This window comes from Corvus kubaryi, unplaced genomic scaffold (genome assembly GCF_017639235.1).
Source record: "Corvus kubaryi isolate FWS band 111438036 unplaced genomic scaffold, C.kubaryi_AGA036_p1.0 65361, whole genome shotgun sequence".
Taxonomy (NCBI): domain Eukaryota; kingdom Metazoa; phylum Chordata; class Aves; order Passeriformes; family Corvidae; genus Corvus; species Corvus kubaryi.
In genome coordinates, this window is record NW_024581942.1 from 16,941 (window position 1) to 41,813 (window position 24,873).

General features: G+C 38.1%; 1 protein-coding gene across 3 annotated transcripts in view; it reads left to right on the forward strand.

Moving 5' to 3' along the window:
- Positions 1-24,873, forward strand: part of LOC121673344 (regulator of nonsense transcripts 2) — a 53,036-nt gene continuing 28,163 nt past the window's right edge. For 2 of the 3 annotated variants that reach the window (XM_042046574.1, XM_042046576.1), the window contains exons 1-11: positions 1-103; positions 4,898-5,277; positions 6,909-7,688; positions 11,519-11,679; positions 12,694-12,891; positions 14,137-14,286; positions 15,184-15,287; positions 15,608-15,693; positions 20,870-20,978; positions 22,168-22,281; positions 23,539-23,655. In XM_042046574.1, the coding sequence (XP_041902508.1) occupies positions 4,916-5,277; positions 6,909-7,688; positions 11,519-11,679; positions 12,694-12,891; positions 14,137-14,286; positions 15,184-15,287; positions 15,608-15,693; positions 20,870-20,978; positions 22,168-22,281; positions 23,539-23,655 (2,181 nt within the window). In that variant the 5' untranslated portion in view covers positions 1-103; positions 4,898-4,915. Of the gene's footprint in view, positions 104-323; positions 699-4,897; positions 5,278-6,908; positions 7,689-11,518; positions 11,680-12,693; positions 12,892-14,136; positions 14,287-15,183; positions 15,288-15,607; positions 15,694-20,869; positions 20,979-22,167; positions 22,282-23,538; positions 23,656-24,873 lie in introns of those variants that run through there. The other variant, XM_042046575.1, reaches the window with a different exon arrangement.

Consider the following 24,873-nt stretch of genomic DNA (forward strand, 5'->3'; position numbering starts at 1 on the left):
GGCCCGGCGGCCGTGAGGGGAGAAGCGCTCGGGGGCCTCGGAGGGGCGGAGGAGGAGGAGGCGGCGGCGGCGCCGGGCGGGCCCATGTCGGCACCGGGCACAGGTACCGACGGGACGGGAGGGCGGTGCTGGGGCGTGTGTGAGGAAGGGGTCTCGGGGAGGGCCGGAGGAGGGCACAGCGGCCTGGGAGGGGCACGGGGAGGAGGGTTCCGGAGGTGGAGGGGCCGTGAGGCTCGGAGCAGGGAAGGTTCGGGTGGCGGTGCCTGAGGGCACGGGGAGAGGGAGGCCGGGAAAGGACAGGAAGCTGCTGTTCCCGAGCTGCTGGTTCCATCTGGAAAGGGGCCTGGGCTGCGGGAGAGCTGCGAGCGGGGATTGGGGTGGTAGCGAAGGAGTCTTTTTGTATTTAGTGCTTTGTCTATAGGCCTCTGTTTCACGGTGGAAAGCGCGTTCCTGCAAGTCTGGCAGCAAAACATTCTCCCCGAGAGGTACAGAAGCGAAAGTAAAAGTGCCCGGCTGTTCGGCAGGCCGACTAGACGATGTGTCAGTGACCTGAAGTTTTGTCAGGGGAGGTTTAGGTAGGATATTAGGAACAGGTCCTTCACCCACAGGGTGCTTGGGCACTATAACAGCCTCCCCAGGGACGTGGTCACAGCACCGAGCCTGTCTGAACTCAAGAAGCGTTTGGACAATGCTCTCAGGTACATGGTGTGACTCTTGGGGTGTCCTGTGCAGTGCCAGGAGTTGGGCTTTGATGATCCTTGTGGGTCCCTTCCAAGTCAGGATATTCTGTAATTCTGTGAACCTTCCCTGCCACTGTGTGGGGGACTCCTCTCTCTGTACTCTGTTTTTTTTCTGTGTACTGTGTCTCATCTTCCAAAACCTGTGGCTAAGTTTCTTTTCTCCTCATTGACCTGGGTATTTTTCTTATCCACCTTCCCTCTGCATTAAGAGAACCTTAACTGCATTTCAGTTCTTGAAACTTACAGCCTTCTAGTGGTGTGATAACTAGTCGTGGAGGAGTTTGTTGCTCTTTGAGATTTTTCAGCCAGTCAGAGGTGGGACATCTTGCCTGCATTCTTTATCTGCCATATATCTTTTGAAATTGAGTAGCTGCAAAAGGGACTGCTTATGTGATCCATTTGATTTCTAGTGAAAAATCTCTATATGTCTAGTTTAGTAGAACTGTATTTTTTTCTCTCATACTTGTGTTTGCAAGTTGGGGATTCTGGATCATGTTACTGCAGGCTTTGAGAATAGACAGTTTTTATTGACTTGAGAGGATTGCTTTGAGGGCCAAGGTGTTGATGTTTATTCTTTTACTCTGAATTGTGAGTAGATTTGTGATGCTGAATACCTTATATTACTCTCTTCTTTCCTCAAGAGTAAATACATAGATGGTTTTTTTTAAACGTTACTTCTGTATTTCAAGACTATTTCTTAAGTTTCTGAGCTCAGAGTATCATGAACTTAGTCCCATTCTTTCAAATTCCAAGCTTGTTATGAAAGAAAAGAGTAGAAACTTAAGTACAATAAAAATTGTCTTAACTGCAAATGAGTCAAGGTATGTCAAATATTGAAAAATTAAGATAAATAATTCCCTCTGAAAAAATATTATGTGTCGTGCTGAAACTAAGAAGGAATGTTAAAGCATGTAAGGGTCTCCACAGAAATGGGTTGCCAGGAGTCCAAAGGCATAGGGATGTTTGTCTTGTCTCTGTTTTCTCTGTCCTTCCTAATTTTCAGGTATGAGTGCTGGTTTGTCCTGTCTGTTGGCTTACGGAGTTCATGTCATTATTGTGCCTTTTCATCAGTACATTCATGTAAATGTGAGGTGTTAAATTGAAGTTGTCTTAATCTTTAAGTTTCTCTTAATGTTTCCATACCATCTTCTTGTTTTCTGTGAAAAGGAGACACAGGCGAGCCAGCTGCCTGTTCCTATTTTTCCCTGCTTCCCACAACTTTTGGGAAAGTTGCTTGTGGGACAGTTCTACTCTGCCTGTCACAGAAGCTCTGTGCTGGCTGAGAGCTCAGCCCTTGTGTAGCTCCACGCAGGATCAGCCCGTCTGGAGTTCCATGCTGGATCAGCCCGGGTGTAGCTTGGAGGCAGTGGCTGCACCTCCTCCTCCTGCCCGAGGGTGTTTGGTGTCGGCACAAACGAGCTGGCAGAGCCATCGGAAAGGTTTGGGAGATAAGGAGCTGTACACGTAGCAGGTAGTGAGGAGTATTGCAACATACCTGTTCTGGCATACAGAACAAAAACCTATTGTAAAATGAGATTTTTGGGGTTTTTTTGGTCATCAGTGTTCACTGGGAAAAAGTGGATAGTACTGCCTTGTGGTCAAAACCATAATGTGCCCATTTATGCTCCATCCCTTTTCTTTGTATCCCATCTTCTCTGGTTTGCTTTTATACAAGCAAACATCAGATACGTCTTTAAAGCAGAATTCTGAGTTCCTAAATTTAGTAAGAGCTCAAGTACCATCATGATTGTGGTAAATGACCGTGTTGTTAAGAGTTACATGTGTAGCTGGGTATTTTGTTCAGAGTATTGGAATTGTGACATGCTGTTCCAGCATTTCTTTAAACATAGGCAACCTCTTCCCTCTTTGGTTAAGTACGGATTTCATAATAATACTGTTTTAAGATCAGTGGTTTTGGAATTCAAGTAGTTCTGAGATCTTGAGCTCTGAAATCTTACAGCTGTAGACATGCATTAGGGAGCCAAATTTGCTACTGCTTGTTTAAGCAATGCTGATTTGATTTCCATAAATCAGTGTCGGAGATGTTTCTCCGTTGGTGCTCCGTTGCCAGTTGCTGCCAGAGGCCAAGTCCTGAATAGGTTCCCCATTGATAAGTTGTCACTGCACATCTGTGAATACTGATACTGTGAATTTCTGCAAACCATTTTTTCTTCAGAAGCCCTGGACAAGCACCTTAAATATTGTAATACAGAGTTTCGTCTGGGTGGGATAAACAGTATATGAATCTCTCATTTTATTGTTTGGGAGATGGCAGAGGGATTGTGCAATGCTTATTAAAAAACATATCTTCTTTATTGTGTAGTCTTATTTATAAACGTATTTCAAAATAGTTAATACTAGAAGCACTCTACATTAGATTAAAATGCAAGTGTCTCATTATCCACTCTGAGTAGATGCAGGGCGTTGGTGAATCTAGCATGTTTTCATCATCCAGAGTAAAATGTTAGAAAGGCAAAAGTAGGGGTGGCTATTGGGAATCAAACTGGTGTTACTAATAAAAGAACAGTGATGGCTCATCAGAAGGCATCACATGCAGTGGTGTCCTATCAATCTCACCTGTATATGCATTTAACTTGAAGCATGTAAATGTCTGAAAATTACTTATGGTTTTAAGAAATCAATTTAGCCTGAAGTAAATAAAGTCTAGGTGGTTCTAACTGCCTCTTGTGGTCCTGACTGGCCCATCTGACCCTGACATGAGTCAGCAGAATGCCCTTGCATTCTGGGCTGTAGTACCAGGAGTTAACCATAAAGCTGAAGAAGGTGAGTCTTCCCCCTTTGTTCAGTGCTTGCCACATCCAGATGTGGATTCTCTGTTCCCAAGAAAGGCATTGGCAAACTGAAATAAGTCTATCGGAAGATCACCAAGAACACAGGTAGGCTGGAGGACGTGATATCTGAAGAGAAACAGAACTGGGTTCTTGATCTGTAAGAAGAGAGGGGAAAATCTTATTACTGTCTTAAAACAACCTAATGGGAGAGCATAGAGAAGATGAAGCTGGGTTCTTCTCGAAGCTGTGTAGGGACAGGATGGAAAGAAACAAACACAGTATGTGCGTGGCAGTTTCCAGGTTGGTATTAGGAAAAGCTTTTTTTCAGTGTACCTGGAGGGGACTGTTGCTTCTCTGTTCTTGGAGATACTAAAGCCTTAGCCAAGCCTCTGAACTGATTGGATTTGCTTGGAGCAGGGGGCTGAACTAGGTGCTCATCACAGTTTCCTCCTAATCAAAATTGTCCTGTGATTTTACCCTTTTGTGTTCAGTATATGTTACCTTTTTTGTCCTTAGCCAAATGATGCCAAAGCTTAGGGTGCTGGAAACACCAAAGAGGCTAAAGCTCCTACAAAATGTTGGTTCTGTAGAAGGAGAGAGGAATTCTATCCTTCGCCTTTCTGATATTATTTCTGTTTGCTCTGCTGGCAGGGAGGTTTGTGCATACAGCTTAGTCAGCACTGCTTGCTTTTCAGCTGCTTCCTATGCTGAGTGCAGAGATGCTGGGGAAATCTGGGAAGGGGTGAGGAAAGAAGGAAGTGAGTTGATGCCTTTTCACAGTGAGGATAACGGGACATTGGAGCAGGTTGGCCGGAGGGGTTGTGCTGTTGCTTTCCTTGACACTTTCCAAGACTGGAACCTGGAACAGTCTTGCCTGAACTCATTGCTGACCCTGCTTTGAGCAGGAGGTTGAATTACTTGAGGTCCCATCTAACCTTCATTCTCCTATGATCCTAAGTAGTGGTAGTGGAAGGAGATGTGTAGAAAAGTCAGCGAGATGCAAGTGCATGCTGATGTATCAAGCATGTACTTATTTTTAAGTTGGGGGTACTTTGTTTTCATCAGTCTTGAATTTTTTTTTTTTTCAGATGGACTTGTTTATGTTCAAGATCTTAGATTCTTTGGGTTGTAGAAACTTCAAGATGCTTTTATTTCACAATTCATGCTGAAGACAGCTTTGCAGAACAACATGCTTATAAAATGATTAGTTTTTACCTGACAGGTCCATTCCTTAGTTCAAGAAAACTTAAACCTTTATTTTGAAGAGTCACGCATTTGTGAGTTAGGTGAATATGGGTGGACTGTGAAAAATGGCTAAAATATCAACAGCAATTTAAAAGTATTTATTCTCCTGTGATTCTGCAGGTTTGCCTGGGTAACACAATGCCAGCTGAGCGCAAAAAGCCAGCAAATATGGAAGAAAAAGAATCTCAGTTAAATAATAAAGAAAAAGAATTTAGTGAAAGGCGACCAGTGAGCACCAGGGAGAAGCCAAAAGAGGATGTCAAGGTTAGCATGAAGAGAGAGACTTTAAAGGTTCCTGAAGATAAAAAGAAAAAAATGGAAGAGGATAAAAGAAAGAAGGAAGACAAGGAGCGGAAGAAAAAAGAAGAGGATAAAGTAAAGGCAGAAGAGGAACAAAAGAAGAAAGAAGAAGAAGAAAAAAAGAAACTCGAAGAAGAGGAGAAAAAGAAACAAGAGGAGGAAGAAAAAAAGAAACAAGAAGAAGAAGCTGCTCAACTGAAGTAAGTTGTCTTTCAAAGGTTTAATTGTGCCAAATGCTGGAGTTCTACTATCAGGATTGTGGTCAGAGTTACAAAAGATGAACTGTTTTGAGTTACTTTTAGTAAGTTGCGTGTACTGTTATCAATTTTATGTGGCTGTCTGATTGTGCTTTATGACTTCTAAGAGGTTTTGTGTTTTCACTTGTAACCTCTGTTACTGTGGTCTCTCTTGTGGGGGTTTGATAGTGTTCTGCATGTGATGACCATGGAGAGCACAGTTACGCTTGAGTAAATGTTGTGATTTAACCCCAGCCAGCATCAGGCCACACAGCCACTCCCTCCCCTCAACAGGATGGGGAAGAGAATCAGAAGAGTAAAAGTGAGAAAACTCAGGGGTTGACAAAAAGACAGTGCAGTGGGTAAAGCAGAAGCTGTGCAGGCAAGCAAACCAAAACAAGGAATTCATGCCCCAGTTCCCCAGCAATCCCCAGAACAGCAGGGCTCCATCAAATGTAACAGTGACTTGGGAAGACAAACACCATCACTCCTACAATCCCTCCCTTTCCTTCTTCCCCCAGATTTATATGTTTACCATGATGTCATATGATCTGGAGTGTCCCTTGGGTCAGCTGGGGTCAGCTGTCCTGGCTGTGTTCCCTCCCCGCTCCTTGTGTACCCCCAGACTCCTTGTTCGTGAGGTGGGGTGAGGAGCAGAAAAGGCCTTAACCTTGTGTAAGCATAGCCCAGTAATAATGAAAACACCCTTGTGTTATCAGCATTGATTCTAGCACAAATCCAAAACACAGCCCCACATAGGATACTCTGAAGAAAATTAACTCTGTCCCACCCCAAACCAGAACAATAAGAAAGTGCAGGTGCATTTAAGATGAAGTGTTAGCGTCAAAATATTGGGAATACAGATTCTTAACAGGTCTACAGACCATAACAGGAGCAAATCTGCAGTGAGAAATGACTGTCATTTCTGTAATCAATCACAGACAGTTGATACCTAATGGCAAACTCAGAATGTAACCTGGCAGTTTAATATGTGATATTACCAAGACCATGTTTCTTAGTATGTTATCCAAAGGTATTACAGTGTTGAAGGTGGCATCTTTAGACCAATAAAGCTAAGGATTTGGCCATCCTTAGGTCTGAAATATTTCACTTTTAAGATCGAGGCAATGTCATAGCCAAATTCTACCTGGGACAGATATATTTCACCTATTCCAAATTTTCTGTGTAATTTCAATAGCCTGGCAATAGAAGATTTTCCTTTACTGTGGAATATAGTAACCTGTTGAAAGGCTGTTGTCCTCATCTGTAAGAATTTAATCTCCATCTGTAGTAAATGGAGTTTTATGTTTATATTTTTGAAGTCTGTTTGGATTAATATGTTCTGCATAGAAATATTTGAGAAACTTTGTTTTGTAGCAAGTAGTGCTTGCCCTTTGCAGCACAAAAATTAAACAGAGTTTCTGAAGCAGATGCTTTAGCTTTCTAGGATTAGCTTGGTAAATATTTAAGAAAAGAGTAAGGGGAAACTGTGTTAGAACTGCTGAAGGTTTTCCAACTGTGACTTTTTTTCCTTTGAGCTGATACCCTGAGAGTAAGGCTCTGTAACAAGAATTACTAACTCTTATGTCTCATAGGGAGAAAGAGGAAGCACATCAGCTCCATCAGGAGGCTTGGGAGCGCCATCAGGCAAGAAAAGAGCTCCGCAGCAAAAACCAGAATGCACCGGAGAGTCGTCCCGAGGAAAACTTCTTCAGCAGACTGGACTCCAGTCTGAAGAAGAACACGGCTTTTGTTAAGAAGCTAAAAACCATTACAGAGCAACAAAGGGACTCCTTGTCCCATGACTTTAATAGCCTGAATTTAAGCAAATACATTGCAGAAGCAGTAGCTTCTATTGTGGAGGCCAAACTGAAAATATCAGACGTGAACTGCGCTGTGCACTTGTGTTCCCTCTTTCACCAGCGATATGCTGATTTTGCTCCTTCATTACTGCAGGCCTGGAAAAAACATTTTGAAGCAAGGAAAGAAGAGAAGACTCCCAACATTACCAAGTTAAGAACTGATTTGCGTTTCATTGCAGAATTGACAATAGTTGGGATTTTCACTGACAAGGAAGGTTTGTCTTTAATCTATGAGCAGCTTAAAAATATTATTAATGCTGATCGAGAATCCCACACTCATGTTTCTGTGGTTATCAGCTTTTGTCGGCACTGTGGAGATGACATTGCTGGTTTGGTACCAAGGAAAGTAAAAACTGTTGCAGAGAAGTTTAACTTGAGCTTTCCTCCTAGTGAGATAATTAGCCCAGAGAAGCAACAGCCCTTCCAGAATTTGTTGAAGGAATATTTTACGTCTTTGACCAAACACCTGAAAAGGGACCACAGGGAGCTACAAAATATTGAAAGACAAAACAGGTGACAATTGAATGTTGTTTTTTCCTTATGAATAAAAAATAGTTTATTTATGAAATGGCTAGATTTGTTGCAGTATTTATAAACAAAGTCTGTTAGCAGTGTGTAGAAGATAAGTGTGTTCTGCAGTGTTTCTAAAAAAGGTCCTAAATTTGTTCTGAATACTTAAAAAGCAGACACCAAACAGACTCTTTGAATATCTTTTAAAGAAAAGGGAGGTTGACCTTTAGCTGTAATTCTCTTTACTCTCTTTGGTGCTGTTTCCTTATCAGCAGGAGAGCAATGCTGCTTTCCCAGCTGGTACTGTCCTTTTCCAGTTGGCACAATCTGATTTCTCCCTTTCCACCCACGTGTATCTAACGAAGCATATGCCACAATTGCTTTGGCTTGTTTACATTTTTTAGTGTGCCAGCATGAAGGAAAAAATAGGTTAAATTAACAAGGTATCGGTTATACTCCAAGGTGGAAAAATATATATTAAATAAATGTATTAAAATGTTGGAGGGTGTAGACAATTTGATAAAAGTCATCTTAAATATCTGTATGTAGTACTGATATTGTAGGGTATAAATATGCAGACCTTGAAATCTGAATAATTTTATTTCTGCCATGTTCACGTTGTTTGATAATTGTTGGGTTAAAGCATCCTGAATTCTCATTATTGGAGCCAGCCTAAACCCAAATGCTGGTTTTAAGACATTAATTCTTAATCCCTTCTGGAAGCATTCCAGTCACATAGAAACGAACATATTACTGTGTACAGTCACATATTTCAGCTAAAAGGCTGGACATCCATCCAGAGCCAAATGTATGCTTGGAAGGCATTAAATTTTTATGTTTCCAAAGCAAGGATCCATTGTGCTGATAGGTTTTGTGCTGCAGTCCTATCTGTGCTCAGCCAAGTTTTGAATTTCACAGGATCATAAACTGACTTGAGGTACTGTCCTTTCTGCAAGTACCTCACTAGTTTAAAGTGTGTTACTGGCTTGGGTGTAATTCTTTCAAAGTGAATGAATATGAACCTTAATACTTTCACAATTATGACTGGTTCTGGGCACATTGGTTCTGTCTGGTGTTTCAATGAGTGGGTGTTACAAAGCCTAATGATATGACAGAAAATAAAGTGAAAAAAGTTTCTGAGAGGTATAAAATATGGTAAGAAACCAAGAAGAAGAAAGAATGTAAGTGATCTGGGAGAGAGAAATATACTTTAGTATTTACTTGTATAACTGGATAAAAATGACTGCACAGAGCCTGAGCAGCCTGGTCTGACCTCATCACTGAGCCTGCTTTGAGTAGATCAGACAAGGGCAAATGAGGGACCTCTTGGAGCACCTCATCATCTGAGTTATCCCTGTGAACTTGGGTGCAAAGCTTTGTTTTAGGGAAGGAATGTGAAGAACTGTGGATTAAGAGAACTCTGTTATTTCTCTCTCTGAACTTCGAGGTGCTTATTTTAACTCCTTAATAAAAGTTGAGGAGTAAGTTTTGTTAAATAAGACATCAAAAAACTTTCCTACCAAATTTTGTTTGTTTACATCATCTGTAACAAATTCTTGGTGTTTGCCCGCTATGGAAGTGTAAAGCATGAGGGAGGGCAAGACAGAAATTTGCTTAGTAAGAAGTTTGAGTACTATAGAAATCTTCCTAAACTGTGGATTTTGGATTTTGGGAAGGTGATTGTGCAGTTGGTTCCTTATTTGCTTTTGAATTTTTTTTTTTTTTTAATGTGGGTGGCAGGTTTTTTGGGTGTTTTTGGTTGGTTGTTTTGTGTTTTTTTTTTTTTTTTTTGTTTTAACAAAACAACCAATTATTCTATTGGTTAAAACAGTTCTCTGTGTATTAAAAATCTGATCCATTTTGCTGTAGTTTTTATTCACACTGTTATTCCAGAATCATTGAAGTGAGTAGGGAATGAACTGTTCCCTTTAGTGCATCAACTGTGTCATATGTTTAGGTTATGATATTTTGTCAGGTAAATAACTCATCAATTTATCTGTGTCAGGAGAGCGACTGTGAAATGATTCAAGCCTTACAAATTGGTTGAATTAATTGAAAATTACTATGCTAAATTAACAGTACTTTAGTGCTGTGTTACCTGTGGAATCACTTAGGTAAAATTAAAGCAGACTCAAGTGTTGCTGGTTAAGTGAATAATTAGGAAAAGTACCTTGAGTTATGCTGTGACTTTGATATAGACGTAACATAAAACCTGGTGGTCATTTGGTTACACAGCTGAGGGCACAACAGAACTTAACAGGCTGTGTCATTGGAAGGTAACAACTTGATTCCCAAATTCTAAAGAGAGTTTTCAAAAATAAGTGTTAGCTATAGAAGAAACTTCTTTTGTCTAAAGATGTGCTGAACTTGCCTCATGGTGCTTTGAAGTGACATCAAGTGAGACAAGTACTGTGTGCTGTACTTGTATTCAGAGGTGAACCGTGCTTTTTAAAGTTTGCTTCATTTGCTTTAGCTTCTTTGAATTTGTTAACACTTGTCTTCTTGGAACTGAAATTGAGAACTGAAAGTCTTGTACTATTGTTACAGCACTTTGCTTTTTTTGTTTTTTTATAATAGCACAAAGCTTCAATGTTCATGTTTATAAAGCTGCTGGTATATTTTAAGTTTAAAATATGTATGCAGTGGACAGTGGTCTCCATGAAAAAGCAATGAATTTGCACTTAATGTGTTTCCTGAATCCACACTGAACTATTGCATTTCACAAATTGTCAGTGGTTATTTAATTTGTTAATTCTTTTTTGCTGTACTTTGCAGGAGCAGGCAATACATGTTAAATAAGTGAGAAATAGAACTTCTGCCAGCATTAGTGCTTCTTGCCCTTTAGCCAGACACCTGTGTCCACTTCTGGTTCTGGGCAGGCATAAGGGATCTTGTTGCTCACCCTGTAAATGTGTACAAAGATGACTTGTTCTGCAGCTAACCTGGAACAAGAAAACTGATATCCCTCAACTGACATTGCCTAAACTATTTCGGAATTCTTATGCCACAAAATGCTTGCATCTTTTGGCAAGACTGTGACCGTATGCCTATTGCATAATGAAAGCCTAATGGTAATGGAATCCTGTAGATGATAATGTAAAGATACAACTTGTTTTGGAAATTGTGGCATTTGCACCTTTTTTTCAGACTTCTGATGCTTTCATCTCAGTGCTGGGTGCCTGGTCAGTAGTTCCAGCACTTATAAGTAGTGATTAGGTTCCTTCAAATGCAAGTTACTTTTGACAACAGACTTCAGTTTTAAAAATTGTTATTTAAAACAAGTATGAACAGTTTTGTAAAAGAAAATAAAGAGCAGCTGAAGAAACAAATGTAACTGCTCATAATTTGGACCAATAGCCTTGAAATAACTTGGTTTATTGGAAAGTCAGTGGGCTGCTTGCAAATTTTTTGACCCTGCTGGTGATAATAGCTCATGTAATCATTTAAGCAATGTGGAAATGGATTGTTACAGGTGCAAAGCAACTTTCATCCAGCTTTCATCTAAGATGAATGTTTTATTTTACTATTCAAGTCTTTTTAGTACTGTTACAGCCTAATTGTGGCAAAGAGTAAGTGGGCCTTTCTCTTTGGACATGGATGCTGGAGCTTCTGTGGCTGTACTGTCTTCAGCGGGATTGAAGTTGGAAATTCAGTGTGGTTTGAAAAAATAATAGTGTCACTTAAATCTTTGCTATTGCAGTCTAAACTAGAATTCTTACAGTTCCCTCAAAGAGGGCAGGTTAGCTTTGCTCAGAGAAATTCATAGTGGTTCAGTATAGCTCAAATACATTTTAAGGAAAAAGGTGGTCTTACTGTAAGTTTGATTTTTGTAGACGCATTCTCCACTCCAAAGGAGAGCTGAGCGAAGATCGACACAAGCAATATGAGGAATTTGCAATGTCGTATCAGAAGCTGTTGGCCAATTCTCAGTCTCTGGCTGATCTTTTGGATGAGAACATGCCTGACCTCCCCCAAGAAAAACCAACACCCGAGGGTAAGCCAGATTCTAAAGCAAGACAACAGAACCCTGGACTTGGCTTGGATGTGGTGGGAAAACTAACGAAACCCTTTTACAACGTGTTCTTTCTGCTGGTTTCATTTCATTCAGCCTTTTTCCCAAAGGATATCAGCTAATGAATAATACATCTATTTTTTTTAAGTTAAAGTAATTATGCCTAATATGTAACCATAACTATTGTATATTCTGTGTAGTTATGGTAACCTAAGTAATATCTCTTTAGATTTGTTTCTGGGAATAGAGTGATAAATGGGAAATTAAAAATGTTTTTAACCTGATCCTTCCCATTTAATATTATTCAGTTTTTAGCATTTAAAAACTGTTAGAGTTTTAAAAACCAATACTGTTAAAAAATATGTTTGAAGTCCATTTTGGGTCATGATGTTATGGGCAGAAACATATTGTTAAGCCAAATAAATCAGTAGGTGTAGCTGTCTGGCCTCCTGAGCAGAAGTGCAGCTTTCAATGCCTTTAAATCTAAACTTTGAGATTTGTTGAGATGTTATTGAAATTGTGAGTATCTTTTGCCTTAAATGATGTTGAACTTAAAAAGCTGTTTTTCTTGAGTGCCTCTAAATTTTAAATTGTTCTTTTTAAACTTTATTCTTAAAACTCAGTGGTGTACAGTTCATCATATTCAAAGTGATTACTTTTAATGCTAATGTTATTAAAGTCTGTTATAACTTTCCTTTCTAATACCGCATAATGTGCTGCTTAGTTTTACTTGATTTGACTTCCTCTCTGATTCTGTCTGCATTTTCAATTAAAATGAAATTTACAATTTTAAGATAATTTCTTGATATGTCTAATACTAAGACTGAATTGTTAAAAACACTTTAAAGTATGCATTGCAGTATTTAAGTGAAAACAGAGGTAGTAATAAATAGTTTAACTCTTTCCTAAAAGGACTCTTAATCTCTAAGGTGCTTCCTCATAGAAGATTGTAAGTTTGTGTAAATAATTTTCTTATGGTTTCACTGTTTTTTGCAGAGCATGGACCTGGTATTGATATTTTCACACCAGGAAAGCCTGGAGAATATGACTTGGAGGGGGGTATCTGGGAAGATGAAGATGCTAGAAACTTCTATGAGAATCTCATTGACTTGAAGGCTTTTGTGCCAGCAATTTTGTTTAAAGATAATGAAAAATATTCCCAGAACAAGGATTCCAGCAAAGATGAATCAAGAGGTAGGATGCTTGATCAATATTTTCTTTAACATATCTTGTCCATCAGATAAACAAACTTGATGGAAGTAATGAGTCTCCAATGAAATAATTTGTGGTAATCAGGACAGTACACCAGTTTGGATGAATTTTTAGGGAATAAACTAGATGGGGTAGGGATTATATCTGGTTATTAAGGAAGAGAAAAAGTAAATGCATTTTAATACTGTTAGAATTTTAAATTTCAAGTAATTGGAGGTTAACCAGTGTGAGTAAACACAAACTTTTCTGTGAGAAATGGGAAGTTTTCCCTTTTTTGCAGATGTTAGTGTTTGGGGTTTTTTTTCACTGTTACTTTCTTACTAAGTTATTAATGGTAGGTGACTTTGTCAGCATAAAATTTCACTAGCTTAAAAGACCTGGGTGGTTCCTCACTTCTGACACAGCCCTCAGTTCACAACCAGGCATGTGCAGACTTTAGGTACAATGGGATAAAAAGTCACCATCCCTGTCTCAAGGTGTAAGAGAAGACGGATGTTTGGATAATTCTGAAATTTCCCTGTAAGGATCTTTAGATACTGGAGCAGCTTGCCCAGGGAGACTGGAATCTTTGTGTTAATATTTTAAAACAACTGGAGAAATACCTGAGAAATCTGGTATGAATAGTGTTCATCCACTTTGACCAAAAGGTTGAACTGGAGATATCACCGAAGTCCATTCCAGACTAATATTGTCTGTGATCCTAAATATGTTACTTGTTTGTGAGTCTATATTTCCATATGATCTGTGCACTGTTTAGAAGTTGTCACACTCTGCTTTGAAAATTTTTAGAATTTTAATAAGGTTATCTGCCTTGAAATTTTTTTTTTTAAATGAAGCATTGTCTGGAAATGGTATTGGAAGGAGGCCTGAAAGAACAGTAAAATTCTGTAGGTAGTAATCTCTTGGAAAAATGTTCAGTGTTGGACCAGTGTCATGGTCCGAGAAAAATATTAACTATTCTTTTCTGAATCTTTATCAGATTCAGATACTATTTTCAAGGAAAGTAATAATTTTTATGTGACCTTTTATAATAGCATGTTATTTCTTCAACACCTTCCTCCTGTTCTGCTTTTTCCTTTTTCTCCTTGATCTGTGTAAAAGATTTCCCATTAAGACACTAAAGAGATGCAGGTTTAGCAGCATTAATCTTCTGTATTCTAATCATGACTGTGTATCTTTAACAATTTATTAGTATTTATTTGGTATTTCTACTAAACTTGTAAACAGATTCAAAAGATGCCAAAGATAATAAGGAAGCAGGTGGGAATGAGGACCTGGAATTGGAGCTGGAGAACCTGGATATTAATGATGATGCACTGGAGTTGGACTGTGGAGATGAGGCAGAAGATCTTACAAAGAAGCTTCTTGATGAGCAAGGTAAAAAGAATTGGTTTTAAGAATTCTTTTTCTTCCTCATTTGTTTTTTTGAACTTGATTGTTTTAGTTTGTAGATTGTTGAGTGCATTCAGGGGAATTTATTTATTTATTTATGAAACTAGTTACTAGAAACTGCTAGGATTGTGATGAATGTTTTTGTAACAAGTCATACAGATACAAGTGAAAATTATTTTAAAGCTGTTTATGTAGTGAAAGTTACTGATTCCTTCACACAGTTTTTAAAAGTAAGCAAATGTAAAGGCAGTTGCCTGAAAAGTGACTACAAAAAGGAATGTAGACTTCAGTGCATAAATTACTTTTCTCATCAAATGTGCTTAGGGTGCTAATAAAATATTTTCTGTTTCTAACTTTCCTTGAAATCTAAGATTCAGCTCTACCTTTTGAATTGGTAAAGACTTTTCTTATGTTATGGCTTTACGTAGCATGATTTAACAATTCTAACCTCTAATTATGTGTGAAGGGCTGCATATGGCACCTTGGCACCTCTAAAAGTGTAGCTGTGTTCGTTTGACATGGGGAAACAGAAGCACTGTGTTTCTTAAGAATTTTTCTTAAGAATTCAAAGGTTTCTTTTCGTGGTACCAAATAGTGGGAAAAGCAAAATCTGGTGTTAAGTGCCAAATTCATAGAGGAGAGTGGAAAATTTCTGAAGCATGCCACAGGTTTTGCAATTAGAAGATAACAGTAGGGGTATTGATCTGGTGAGATCTTCATAGGTGATGTCAGGAAGTCAGAATTTTATATTCGTGTTTATAATAATGGGGGTGAATACTTAACAACTAAACATTACAAATGCACTGTTTGGGAAATATCTTCATAAATGATTATATCGTATAGCTTAAAGATGTGTGCTGCTTGTTTATTTCTCTCTGTTAGAACAAGAGGATGAAGAAGCCAGTACTGGATCTCATTTAAAACTCATAGTAGATGCTTTTCTTCAGCAGCTTCCAAATTGTGTCAACAGAGACCTCATAGACAAGGTACAGTCATAATTTTAGTTTTTTCCATCTTAAAAGCCATAAAGCAAGATCAGATAGATAAGAAATAAGCATTTTACGCTTTGGAGTCTGGCAGTAGCTGAATTAATTTTTAATCAGTCTGTATTCCTCTCAGTGGACATGTTTTCTAACTATGTCAGTTCCAGCCAAAACTGAAGATTTTTCTTTATGGTTATTTTTAAAGCAGCTGCATGTGATAGAAATAGCTCTATAAAAGCCATGTTTAAAAACCATTTTCTGTTGCTTTAATTAAAATCCACTCTATTAAAGGGGAAGTACTGCATTAACTTTCCTCTTTATAGGCAGCAATGGATTTTTGCATGAATATGAATACGAAAGCCAACAGAAGAAAACTGGTACGAGCACTTTTCATAGTTCCTAGACAAAGGTAAGAACGGAAGGGGAACAAGCTAGATCCACCCATTTGTTATTTAATTTAGCATCTGCATGTATTTTTTAAAACCAGTGTGTATTCCAAGTTGCTTTTGTTTATTCCTGATGTGCATTTCTGGAGTGGCTTATACTGAAGCACCAAAGAAATATTTAGGATCAATGATCCACACCACAATATTTTGCCAAAAATTATGGTTTTTAATAAGGAATTTCTTTTTTTTTCTGGTACTTGGTGTTTATAGCAGATCTCTTTTCATTACTTTTTTTTAACTGTGAAAACAACAGCAAAACCTACCTGATACCAAAAAGGGAGGATTTATTTAATTCAGGACAAGTTGCACTTTTTTTGTGTTAGAGCCTGTGGACAGTTAGAGCACAGTGTAGTTTGGAAGGAGGAACCTGTTTGAAAATCCATTATTCTCTTTGCATAATCTGCTAAATTGGGCTAGATGACAATGCTCCTGAGGAACTCGTAAATGTGCACAGCAAAAGGAGGTCCTTTCAGACAGAACAGCATGATGGCTTGTAAATTCAGCAGTGTGATTTCATGGATGGCATGAAAGCAAAAGTTACATTCCTGATGTATTGCATTATCAAAAAATTAGTATCTCAGACCAGGCAGTACTATGAACACAGTTAAGAAACTCCTAGAAATGTGTATAGTCTCCACACTGCCATTGATTTATTGTCTTCCCAGTGGTAATTCCATTGCCCTACAGATCTGTATTAAAAGTAATAGTCTTAAAAATACTAACTTTTCTCACAGAAATCAACAGAGCACGATAGATAGTGGGGTTGCCTTGAGGAGCTGCTACTTTTGTGACGTTTCTGGTCTCCAGTAGTTGGAACTAACACTGAAGTGAATGGCTCAACTGATCTTCTCACTGTTGATCCTTAATTATAAATATGAATTATTCCTAATATTAAGAAGTATTAACATTTGATGTACAATTCTTTTTTAATTCCTTTTCCTGCTGTCTGCTCTGGGACCTGCTTGACTAACGAATACTTAAGCTACCTTGATTCTTTTAAGATCTTAAGTTCAGTTGTGTTTATCTGCCTGCATTGGTGACCCCATCTCTGGGCGACTCAGCTGGAGAATCAGGATGTTGACTGAGCTGCTTGTTCTGAACACAAGCAGTTGGAATGTAAATACCAGCTGAATTGCCCATAGATGCAGACAATTTGAAAGGGCAACCTATCCCAATATTTAAGTAAACTGTATTGCTGCAGTTGGTAAAAGAGCAGTTCTGCTGTGTGTCTTCAAATCAACATTTAAAATCCTTTCTGATGTAGAAAATTCTATATATTCTATAACACACTGCTCCAAGGCTTTGTGTACTGTGCATTAGCGATGATTTTGCTCTGCGTATCTCTGCACTGAGCCATAATGATACGGCTTTACCTTCCATTATTGTTGTTCCATGCTTGTTTTTCCTAATCCAGGAATTTTTGCAATATCTCTCCAGGATATTGTAGGAGAAGAAAGCTTGTTATGGTTATGTTTCTGAGGAGGGTTTTTTGTGAAAGCTTCAGAGGAACAATGTCCTTGAGGTTGGAGATAAAGCAGTATGTTTTCCAAAAGCATTTTGTTTCCAAGCGTATCAACTAATGCTGTCTATGTTTAGCTGCTTTCTTTGCAGCCATAATGAGGTATTTCAATAACAGAATAAGTTCTGTTTCTTCTCCTGAGATCAGTTTTGGGAAATGTGCAGGCATGACAGTTTTACCAAGAAAGTGTAAAACTGGTTTTGTGTTTGAAGAGTAACACAGACACTGTGAAATCAAGGTCATTATGTAGTGTTGCCAGGGAGCTTTATTGCTACCACTAGGGTTGGATAGATTGGGACAAATTAGGATTCTTCAAGACAGAAAACTTAATTTGACAAAAAAGGCCATTTCTTCCTCAACTCACTGTAGATCAGTGTTAGAGTGCATCTTTACCCTGCTCTGTTGAATACAGATGAATGGATCACATTTACATTTTCAGCTGTGATTTGAACCTCCAACCCAATAGAACAGAAGGCCTTTTAAAAAGATTTTTCAATGCCAGTATGAGTGGCTTTCGCATTTGCATTGGAGGATTGATTTAAAACTAAATATTAGCCTTTTAATCCAGAACTGTAGACAGTGATTTAACCCATAGTGCTCACAGCTTTAGGACTTTGTGTGGTTCTTGCTGTCTAACTGCATTATCTTCCTGTACACACAGTTATTTAGTTTTGCAATTCTGTAACTTTTTTTTTTTACTTCACCATGAGAAGTCTGAAATCTTTTCTTAGGCTTTAAATTCTAAACAATTCTAGACAAATGTTAAGCAGTATATAGGGGCTGTTGTGGCTTCTGGTATGTTTTGATGTTGCCATCTATGGTGATCTGTGAAGTTGCAAGTTTACAAGCAGTAAGAGATCAGTTGTTCACATAGAAGTTTTTAGTGTTATTATTGGTTCATAACTCAGGAGTTAGCTGCTTCTTAAATGTTAAATAGCTGTGCACATTTTAACTCAAAAGCTGCAAGCCTCCTGTGTATTTACTGTCAGCTTTTCATCCTGAGACTTCTCTGCAGCAAGGTCCTTTTTTTTTCAGTTGAACTTGACTTATCAGTGTTTCAGTGGCCTGTTTCAGTTGAGGATAAATTGAGGGGTGTGCTTGAGATCAAGGAGTTTTATGTCCTGGCAAAGAAATAAAAGACAAAAGTGCTTCCCTGGTAACATTCCAATTCCACAGCATCCTTCTCTTCCCACTGAGCAATGTGGGTGGCACTTGGTACCTGTTCAGGCCCTGTGAAGGCACTGCTTTTATCCATTATGATTATGCTTGGGAGGCAAGAGTCCTGGCTCCATTGCTCCATTCTTTAAGCTGTCTTTCTTGTAGAATCACAGAAATTAGGAAATGCGCAAAATGCCCCCTTCACTCTTCCTGGGCATAAAATTCTGGATGCATCCATTTTGGAGAGATAGCAATTAGGACTCGGAGAAAAGTTTTTGTGTGGGTTGATTTATGATTGGCTTTTTTTGGGTTTTTTTTTAATAAATTGACATCTGAAATGGTAGAAAAAATATATGCTCTTAGATCTTCTACGGATGTGCAGCTCATGTGACCCTGAGATCCAGAGCTGATTAGGCTTCAGTCCATGGTCTGTAGTCTAAGTGGCAGTGATCAGAAGTGGTGCTTTTTACTGTGGTGGTGTATATTCAGGGTGCTTAACATGGACTTCAGAGTGACTGACTCATCCCTGATGCCAGATCTTGCTTCATAATGCAAAAGAGCAGGAAGAGAAAGCAATACTGTGGGGTTTGTGGGGGTTTAGTTAAGTTCTTCCCCACTTCTCAAGAGAAATAAATGCTTCTGGGGGAAACAAAGCACTGGATGTACCAGTAGATGGTGCCACTGATACTGGAATGTCTCCACTGCTGAACATGAATTTTTGTCTCCCCTGAGAGGGAACTAACTCAATCTCTGACTGCCAATTTCAGCGTAATTAACCCAAGGCTTTTCTTTATTATATTTCATCTATTTAGAAATACCCAGTCTTAGTATGCTTCCCCATGAAGAAACCTTTTGTGTCCTGTAAGAGAATAACAACAGTATACTCTAAGACTTTAATTTTCCCCCAGGTATGCTCAGTTTACAGAGATGAAATTATTAGCTCTCAGCAGGCAGGTACTTGCTGAGACCAGAATAAAGCTTTCTGGTATTTGTCTTAAAAGAGTTGCCATACAGAAATCCCCTCAGTTAAATACACCCTCTTAGTTCAGCCACAGTCCTCTCTTAGTTTAGCTTTTGTGGGTGTGTGTGAAGTAGTGATAATTTCACTTCCCTCAAAGTTAATGGCTAAATGCTTAATAACATGGTAGTAATTTGCTGTGGGTAGTCAGCCTTGACTGTGTGTTCCAACAAGCTTGAAAAATGTAAATACTGCTTCAGTTATTGATTAACAAAAGAGATAAAAACTGTTAAATAGGTAACTGAGATACCCACAATGTTTCACCAGGAGTCTTGTGTGTTATCAGGAGGCTGCCTAGTTGTGTTTTTTGGGGGGAGTATATTCTGATGCTTCTAATCCACAATTTAAATACATAATTGTCTCTTTTTCTGTAAGTAGGTATTAAATGTCTTGGAAATGGGCTCCAGTGACATAGAAGCAGAAAGAAGAAAGGAGGCAGTTGTGGATGCTTTGTTTTGGGGTTTTCATCTTGATGCTTTATGCCAGGACAAGCTCTGTGTATCAACCGTGCTTTTGGATTTTTTTTGTCAGCATTTTTTGTCTTTTCCTTTCCTGAGCAGTAGGGAAAACCTTAATCCTTCATAAACTCAAGATACATTTTCCCTTACAGGCAATTTCTCAGTAGAAGCATGTAAATTTAGGATGTTTCTCTCCGCTTAAAAACTTTGGCTTGTTCTAGAGTTCATCTGTTTACTGCATTAACTTAACATTCTGAAAATAAACCGAAAATACTTCCTTCAGCTTGTTAAATGATATTATGAGGCCTCAGAGTGCAGTTGGTTTCTCTGCATTTAAAACTGATATATACACAGCTGGTTTGCATAAATGTGCAAAGGAAATGGGTGTGAAGGCATGTAATTAAGGAAAGAGAAAATGAACTAAGGAAATTCTATAGCAAACTTGGAAATATTACCATTTGTGGGAGTACTAGCAGAGTTTTGGGGAAAAGGGTGGCCACATCACCTCTGCTCATCTTTGTTTTATGTAATAACTACTACATTCATTTAGAAGTTTCCCACCTTAAAAGTAAAGATATACTCTACCTCCCTGGTTATGTCTGCTGCTTTTCAGAAAAAATATTAATACATTGCAATAACCCATGGCCTTGTCTGTAAGAACCTTTTCCTGCATGTTGAGATGGATCTGAATTTTCTTTCTGTTTGGTAATTTATTGAAGGTCAAATTCTGTAGTTGGTGGTATTTAGCATTTTACCTATGGCAGTAGTTAAAAAGGAAATTAACTATGAAGTATTCCAACAGGATATGGTTTTTTACTTTCTTGTATTATTTTTAAATTATATTGCTGTCTGAAGTGGGCCAAAAAATTGCATGTGTGTAGTTCTATCAGTATATTGATTCTTTTCACAATTAAAATGGTACCCATATTTGTACACATAAATACATTTTTGTCTATAAATTGTCTATTTTATCCTCTCCTTTGTAGATTGGATTTGCTACCATTTTATGCAAGACTGGTTGCCACATTGCATCCCTGTATGTCTGATGTAGCAGAGGATCTCTGTTCCATGCTGAAAGGGGATTTCAGATTCCATGTATGTTCTGGTGGTTTAGATTTTACATTCAGGTTAACCAATCTCATAAGTTATCCTTTGGGGGAAAAAAACCCTTTTTTTGTTGTGTAGATAATACTTTGAAAATTCAGTGAATATTTTTCTGTCAGGTCAACAGTTCTAGAAAAAATAAGTTTTTGTTATTATAAGTCTTTGAAAAAGAGAAGTTTTTGCAACTTTCCATATATGCTTGTGTATTTATATAAGTGAACTGTACAACAGTTACAACAGAAGTTACAAAAATTAGAAACTGTGTTCCATCTGCGTTAAGAGTTTTCTATAATTTAATAACTTGCTTTTAAAATGAGACCTGACCTGTTTCAACATTTCCCACTAGAAGGCTACTATTGTAGTGATTGCTATTGTCATACAGTATTTAATTCAAATTAGATTTTACAATTTTCATCCATAGAAATTTTCCACACAGATGTATTTTTCAGTGTTGTTTCCTTTACTTTTTTTTAAGTGTTGTAATCAAACTTGTTATGGTGCACAGCAGTGATTCCTTCACCATTTTCTGAGTTCTGTGGCACAGGTTTCAATTTTTTTTCTAATACTGACATTAAAAATGTGTATAGTTTGCTCAGACTTACTTGAATCTTAACTATGTAAAGTTAACTTTCTCAGAAAAACCTCTTTCTGTTGGGGAAATACAATTTTCTATTTTGTGGATTATGTTTGGACATAGATATATATTTGTGTTTCATTCCTAAATTTATGCTGAATGTCAGTAATTTTAAAAGAAAAATTCTGCACATTACTAAATCTGACTTGAAAAGCCATCCGTGTTTAATATTTCCTTGAGGACAGTGCAAGTGGCCCTATTCCCATAGAGAGTTCTTACTGATTCTGAAAATACAGAATCTAGAGTACTTTATTGCTACTTCACTGTGGCAAAGGAGGAGGGTCTATGGCTGTAGATACGTTACAGGAATTAACTGTTTTGGGGAGTGGGGATATGGGGAAGAGAATTCAAAGTGTTCTGAAGAAACAAGATTATAGGGAGAGTTTTAGGAAACCCAGTGAGAAGTAAAGGTGGAGCTTGAGGAACCAAACTGATAGCAAGCACTACTGAATTCCCAAGTGTATTTTGTGCATGTTCAGATCAAAGTAATTTAGAAGAAGTGGGTGTTTTTGAGGGCCTACAATCAATTTTTTGGTTGTTTTTTAGGTAAGAAAAAAGGACCAGATCAACATTGAAACAAAGAATAAAACTGTGAGATTTATTGGTGAGCTTACCAAGTTTAAGATGTTCTCCAAAAACGATACTCTCCACTGTTTAAAGGTTGGTGTTGTGGTAGTCCTGTACTCCTGTGTATGATAATGTGTCCCCATACTACTCCCCTTCACTTACCTGCTGCTGATGTTGTCTGAATTCATTACATGGGATGTTTTAAACCCTGGTGTCTGTGGCTACTGTTTATAAGGAGACTTCTGTAGCTGCTATAGAAGTTAAAATGTTTTACCTCTTCTAGTGGGAGGGATATATTAAAATAAACTTCTACATTTGGATGTAACCAAACTGCTAATCCTTTTATTGGTTAATATGGCAGACATTGATACTTATTAATCTGCTGTACATTGCAAAAGTTTCATTTTCTTGATTTCAATGAATGTTTTTGTGGAGAAAATAACAGTAAGGGAGAGGGACTGGAGGCAAAAAGCATTTCAGTGATGCAAGGAGAGGCTTTCATGCCGTTTTAGCAGGTGCTTTTGTTTGTTGAGGGACAAAACATCTTTGGAAAGTGTTAATCTCTACGCACATCATTTCACTTTGCCTGCATGATAAACATTCAAACTTTGTTGTCAAGTTGCCAATTAAAAATAGGTTTTAAAAAATAAAAGTGCCTTTAATAAAGGGTGCTTGAGACTCGCAGCTTAAGATCACTTTCTGTGTGAAAAGTTTCTGTTTATTGACTTGTTAGATATCAAAGCTGAATTCCTAAAAAAATCATAATCACTCACAATTTCACTTCTCTTGTGTATAAAAAGCTGTAAAATGCAAAGCTGTATTATAGTTATTGCTTAACTTAAAACAGTGCAGTTGGGTGTGCTCTGAGGTTACTGTGCCCTTGTGCAGTTTTATTGGGTAGTTTAGGTGGGGTTTTTATGCCAGTCTTTCAAAGCATCCTGTTTTTCTGAAGCCTGAATTTGGGGTCCATAGACTGTTCTTACAAGAATTTAAAAATGGCATTAATCTTTTGAATGTTCATAGAATGGTTTGGGCTGGTTAGGACCTTAAAGATACCTGGTTGCAACCCCCTGCCTTGGGCAGGGACACCTTCCTCCTAGACCTGGTTGCTCAGAGCTCCATCCAGTCTGGCCTTGAACACTTCCAGGGACGGGGCACCCACAATTTCTTTGGGCAGTCTGTGCCAGGGCCTCACCAATCCTAACATCTGATCAGTGAAATCCATTTTCATTTATTCTGTAAAGAATTTAGAGCACCATCATACTGTCCAGTCTGGTAGATATTGTTTAATGTTTTCTGCAGCTGAAAAAGATGTTTAACAAGCTGTGCTTTTATTTAAATACATACCAGATGCTTCTGTCAGACTTCTCTCATCACCATATTGAAATGGCGTGTACCTTGCTGGAAACCTGTGGAAGATTCCTCTTCAGATCACCAGAATCTCACTTAAGAACTAGTGTTCTTTTGGTAAGAGAAAACTTGTTGTCTTACGGGGAGGATGTCATGTCCTGACTTAAAGCAATTACTTCTTTTTGAAACTATTCTCAAGAACTCCAGTTGACTTAAAAATCTCTTCATGACTTGAAAGAAAATGTAAAAAAAAGAATTAAATTTCTGAAGTAAAAAGCTCTTGCTTTTGAAATGCAAGAACTAGTAATTCAGAGAGAGGGAAAACCCAGAGGATGAGGTTGAAAGAATACTGTAGCTGTACCTGAACATGCCTGAAATACTGTTTGAGGGGAAAAATAGTAGAGTGGAGCCAGACATGATTTCAACTGGAGGTGAAGATGTTTGTGCAAGAGGTGGTTCCTATGCCCTGTATAATGATCTAAAGTTCTAAATGTGAAGAAAAAGTTTATGATAAAGACACTAAGAGAAGCAGTTTTAGAAATAGAGATTGGGAATTAAAGTAAGATTAGAATTGGGATCTGTAAGTCTGGGGAAGTACTGGCAAAGACTTAAAAGTAACAGGAGCTGAATAATGTATTTACTGACTTGAGAGACAATCCTAAAACTGTGTCCAAGGTAAGAGACAGAGTCAGACATAGTTGAAGAAGACCTTCAAAGATAGATTCACTTTCTCTTAAACCAGTAGTGTCTCTTCTCGTGCTATAGTTAATGGAGCAGCAGTTGCATACCTGGGTATATTGTTGTACAATTTCTTTTCCACAAAATACTGTTTTTCTCTGAACCTCTTTGAGTGTCAGAACATCTGTTGAGGTGGTACAATCATGAGAGGAAAGAGATGGGCAAATTAACTGCCAGTTCCTTGGCTCTTGCTTTTTGTAGTAGTGTACTTTGTATCTTGAAAGGTTTGAGTCTCAATTTTCTAAAGGTTTGCCAGCTGATATGTTGTATTGTGAAATATATTCCTTTCCATAACCAAGTAATTTTTCCCCTAAAAACACTGTTCCATTATCTTTAAAAGACATTTTACTCATTGCTATTACTTTTTGGTAGTTAATAGAAATTTTAGAAATAAGGAAAAATTAAATGCTTTTAGCAGAGCTGTTTTTGTAACCGACTGCTTTTAGTGTTATGCACTACAAAAATGCTTATTGTTAGCTGGATTTCTGGAATCTGCTGGATGAATGCTAAACATGGCTTAACTGTGAAGTGTAAGACAAACCAAACACTGTTTGAATTACTGAGGCTTAAAGCCTCACAAGGTTTTGGATAAATAGA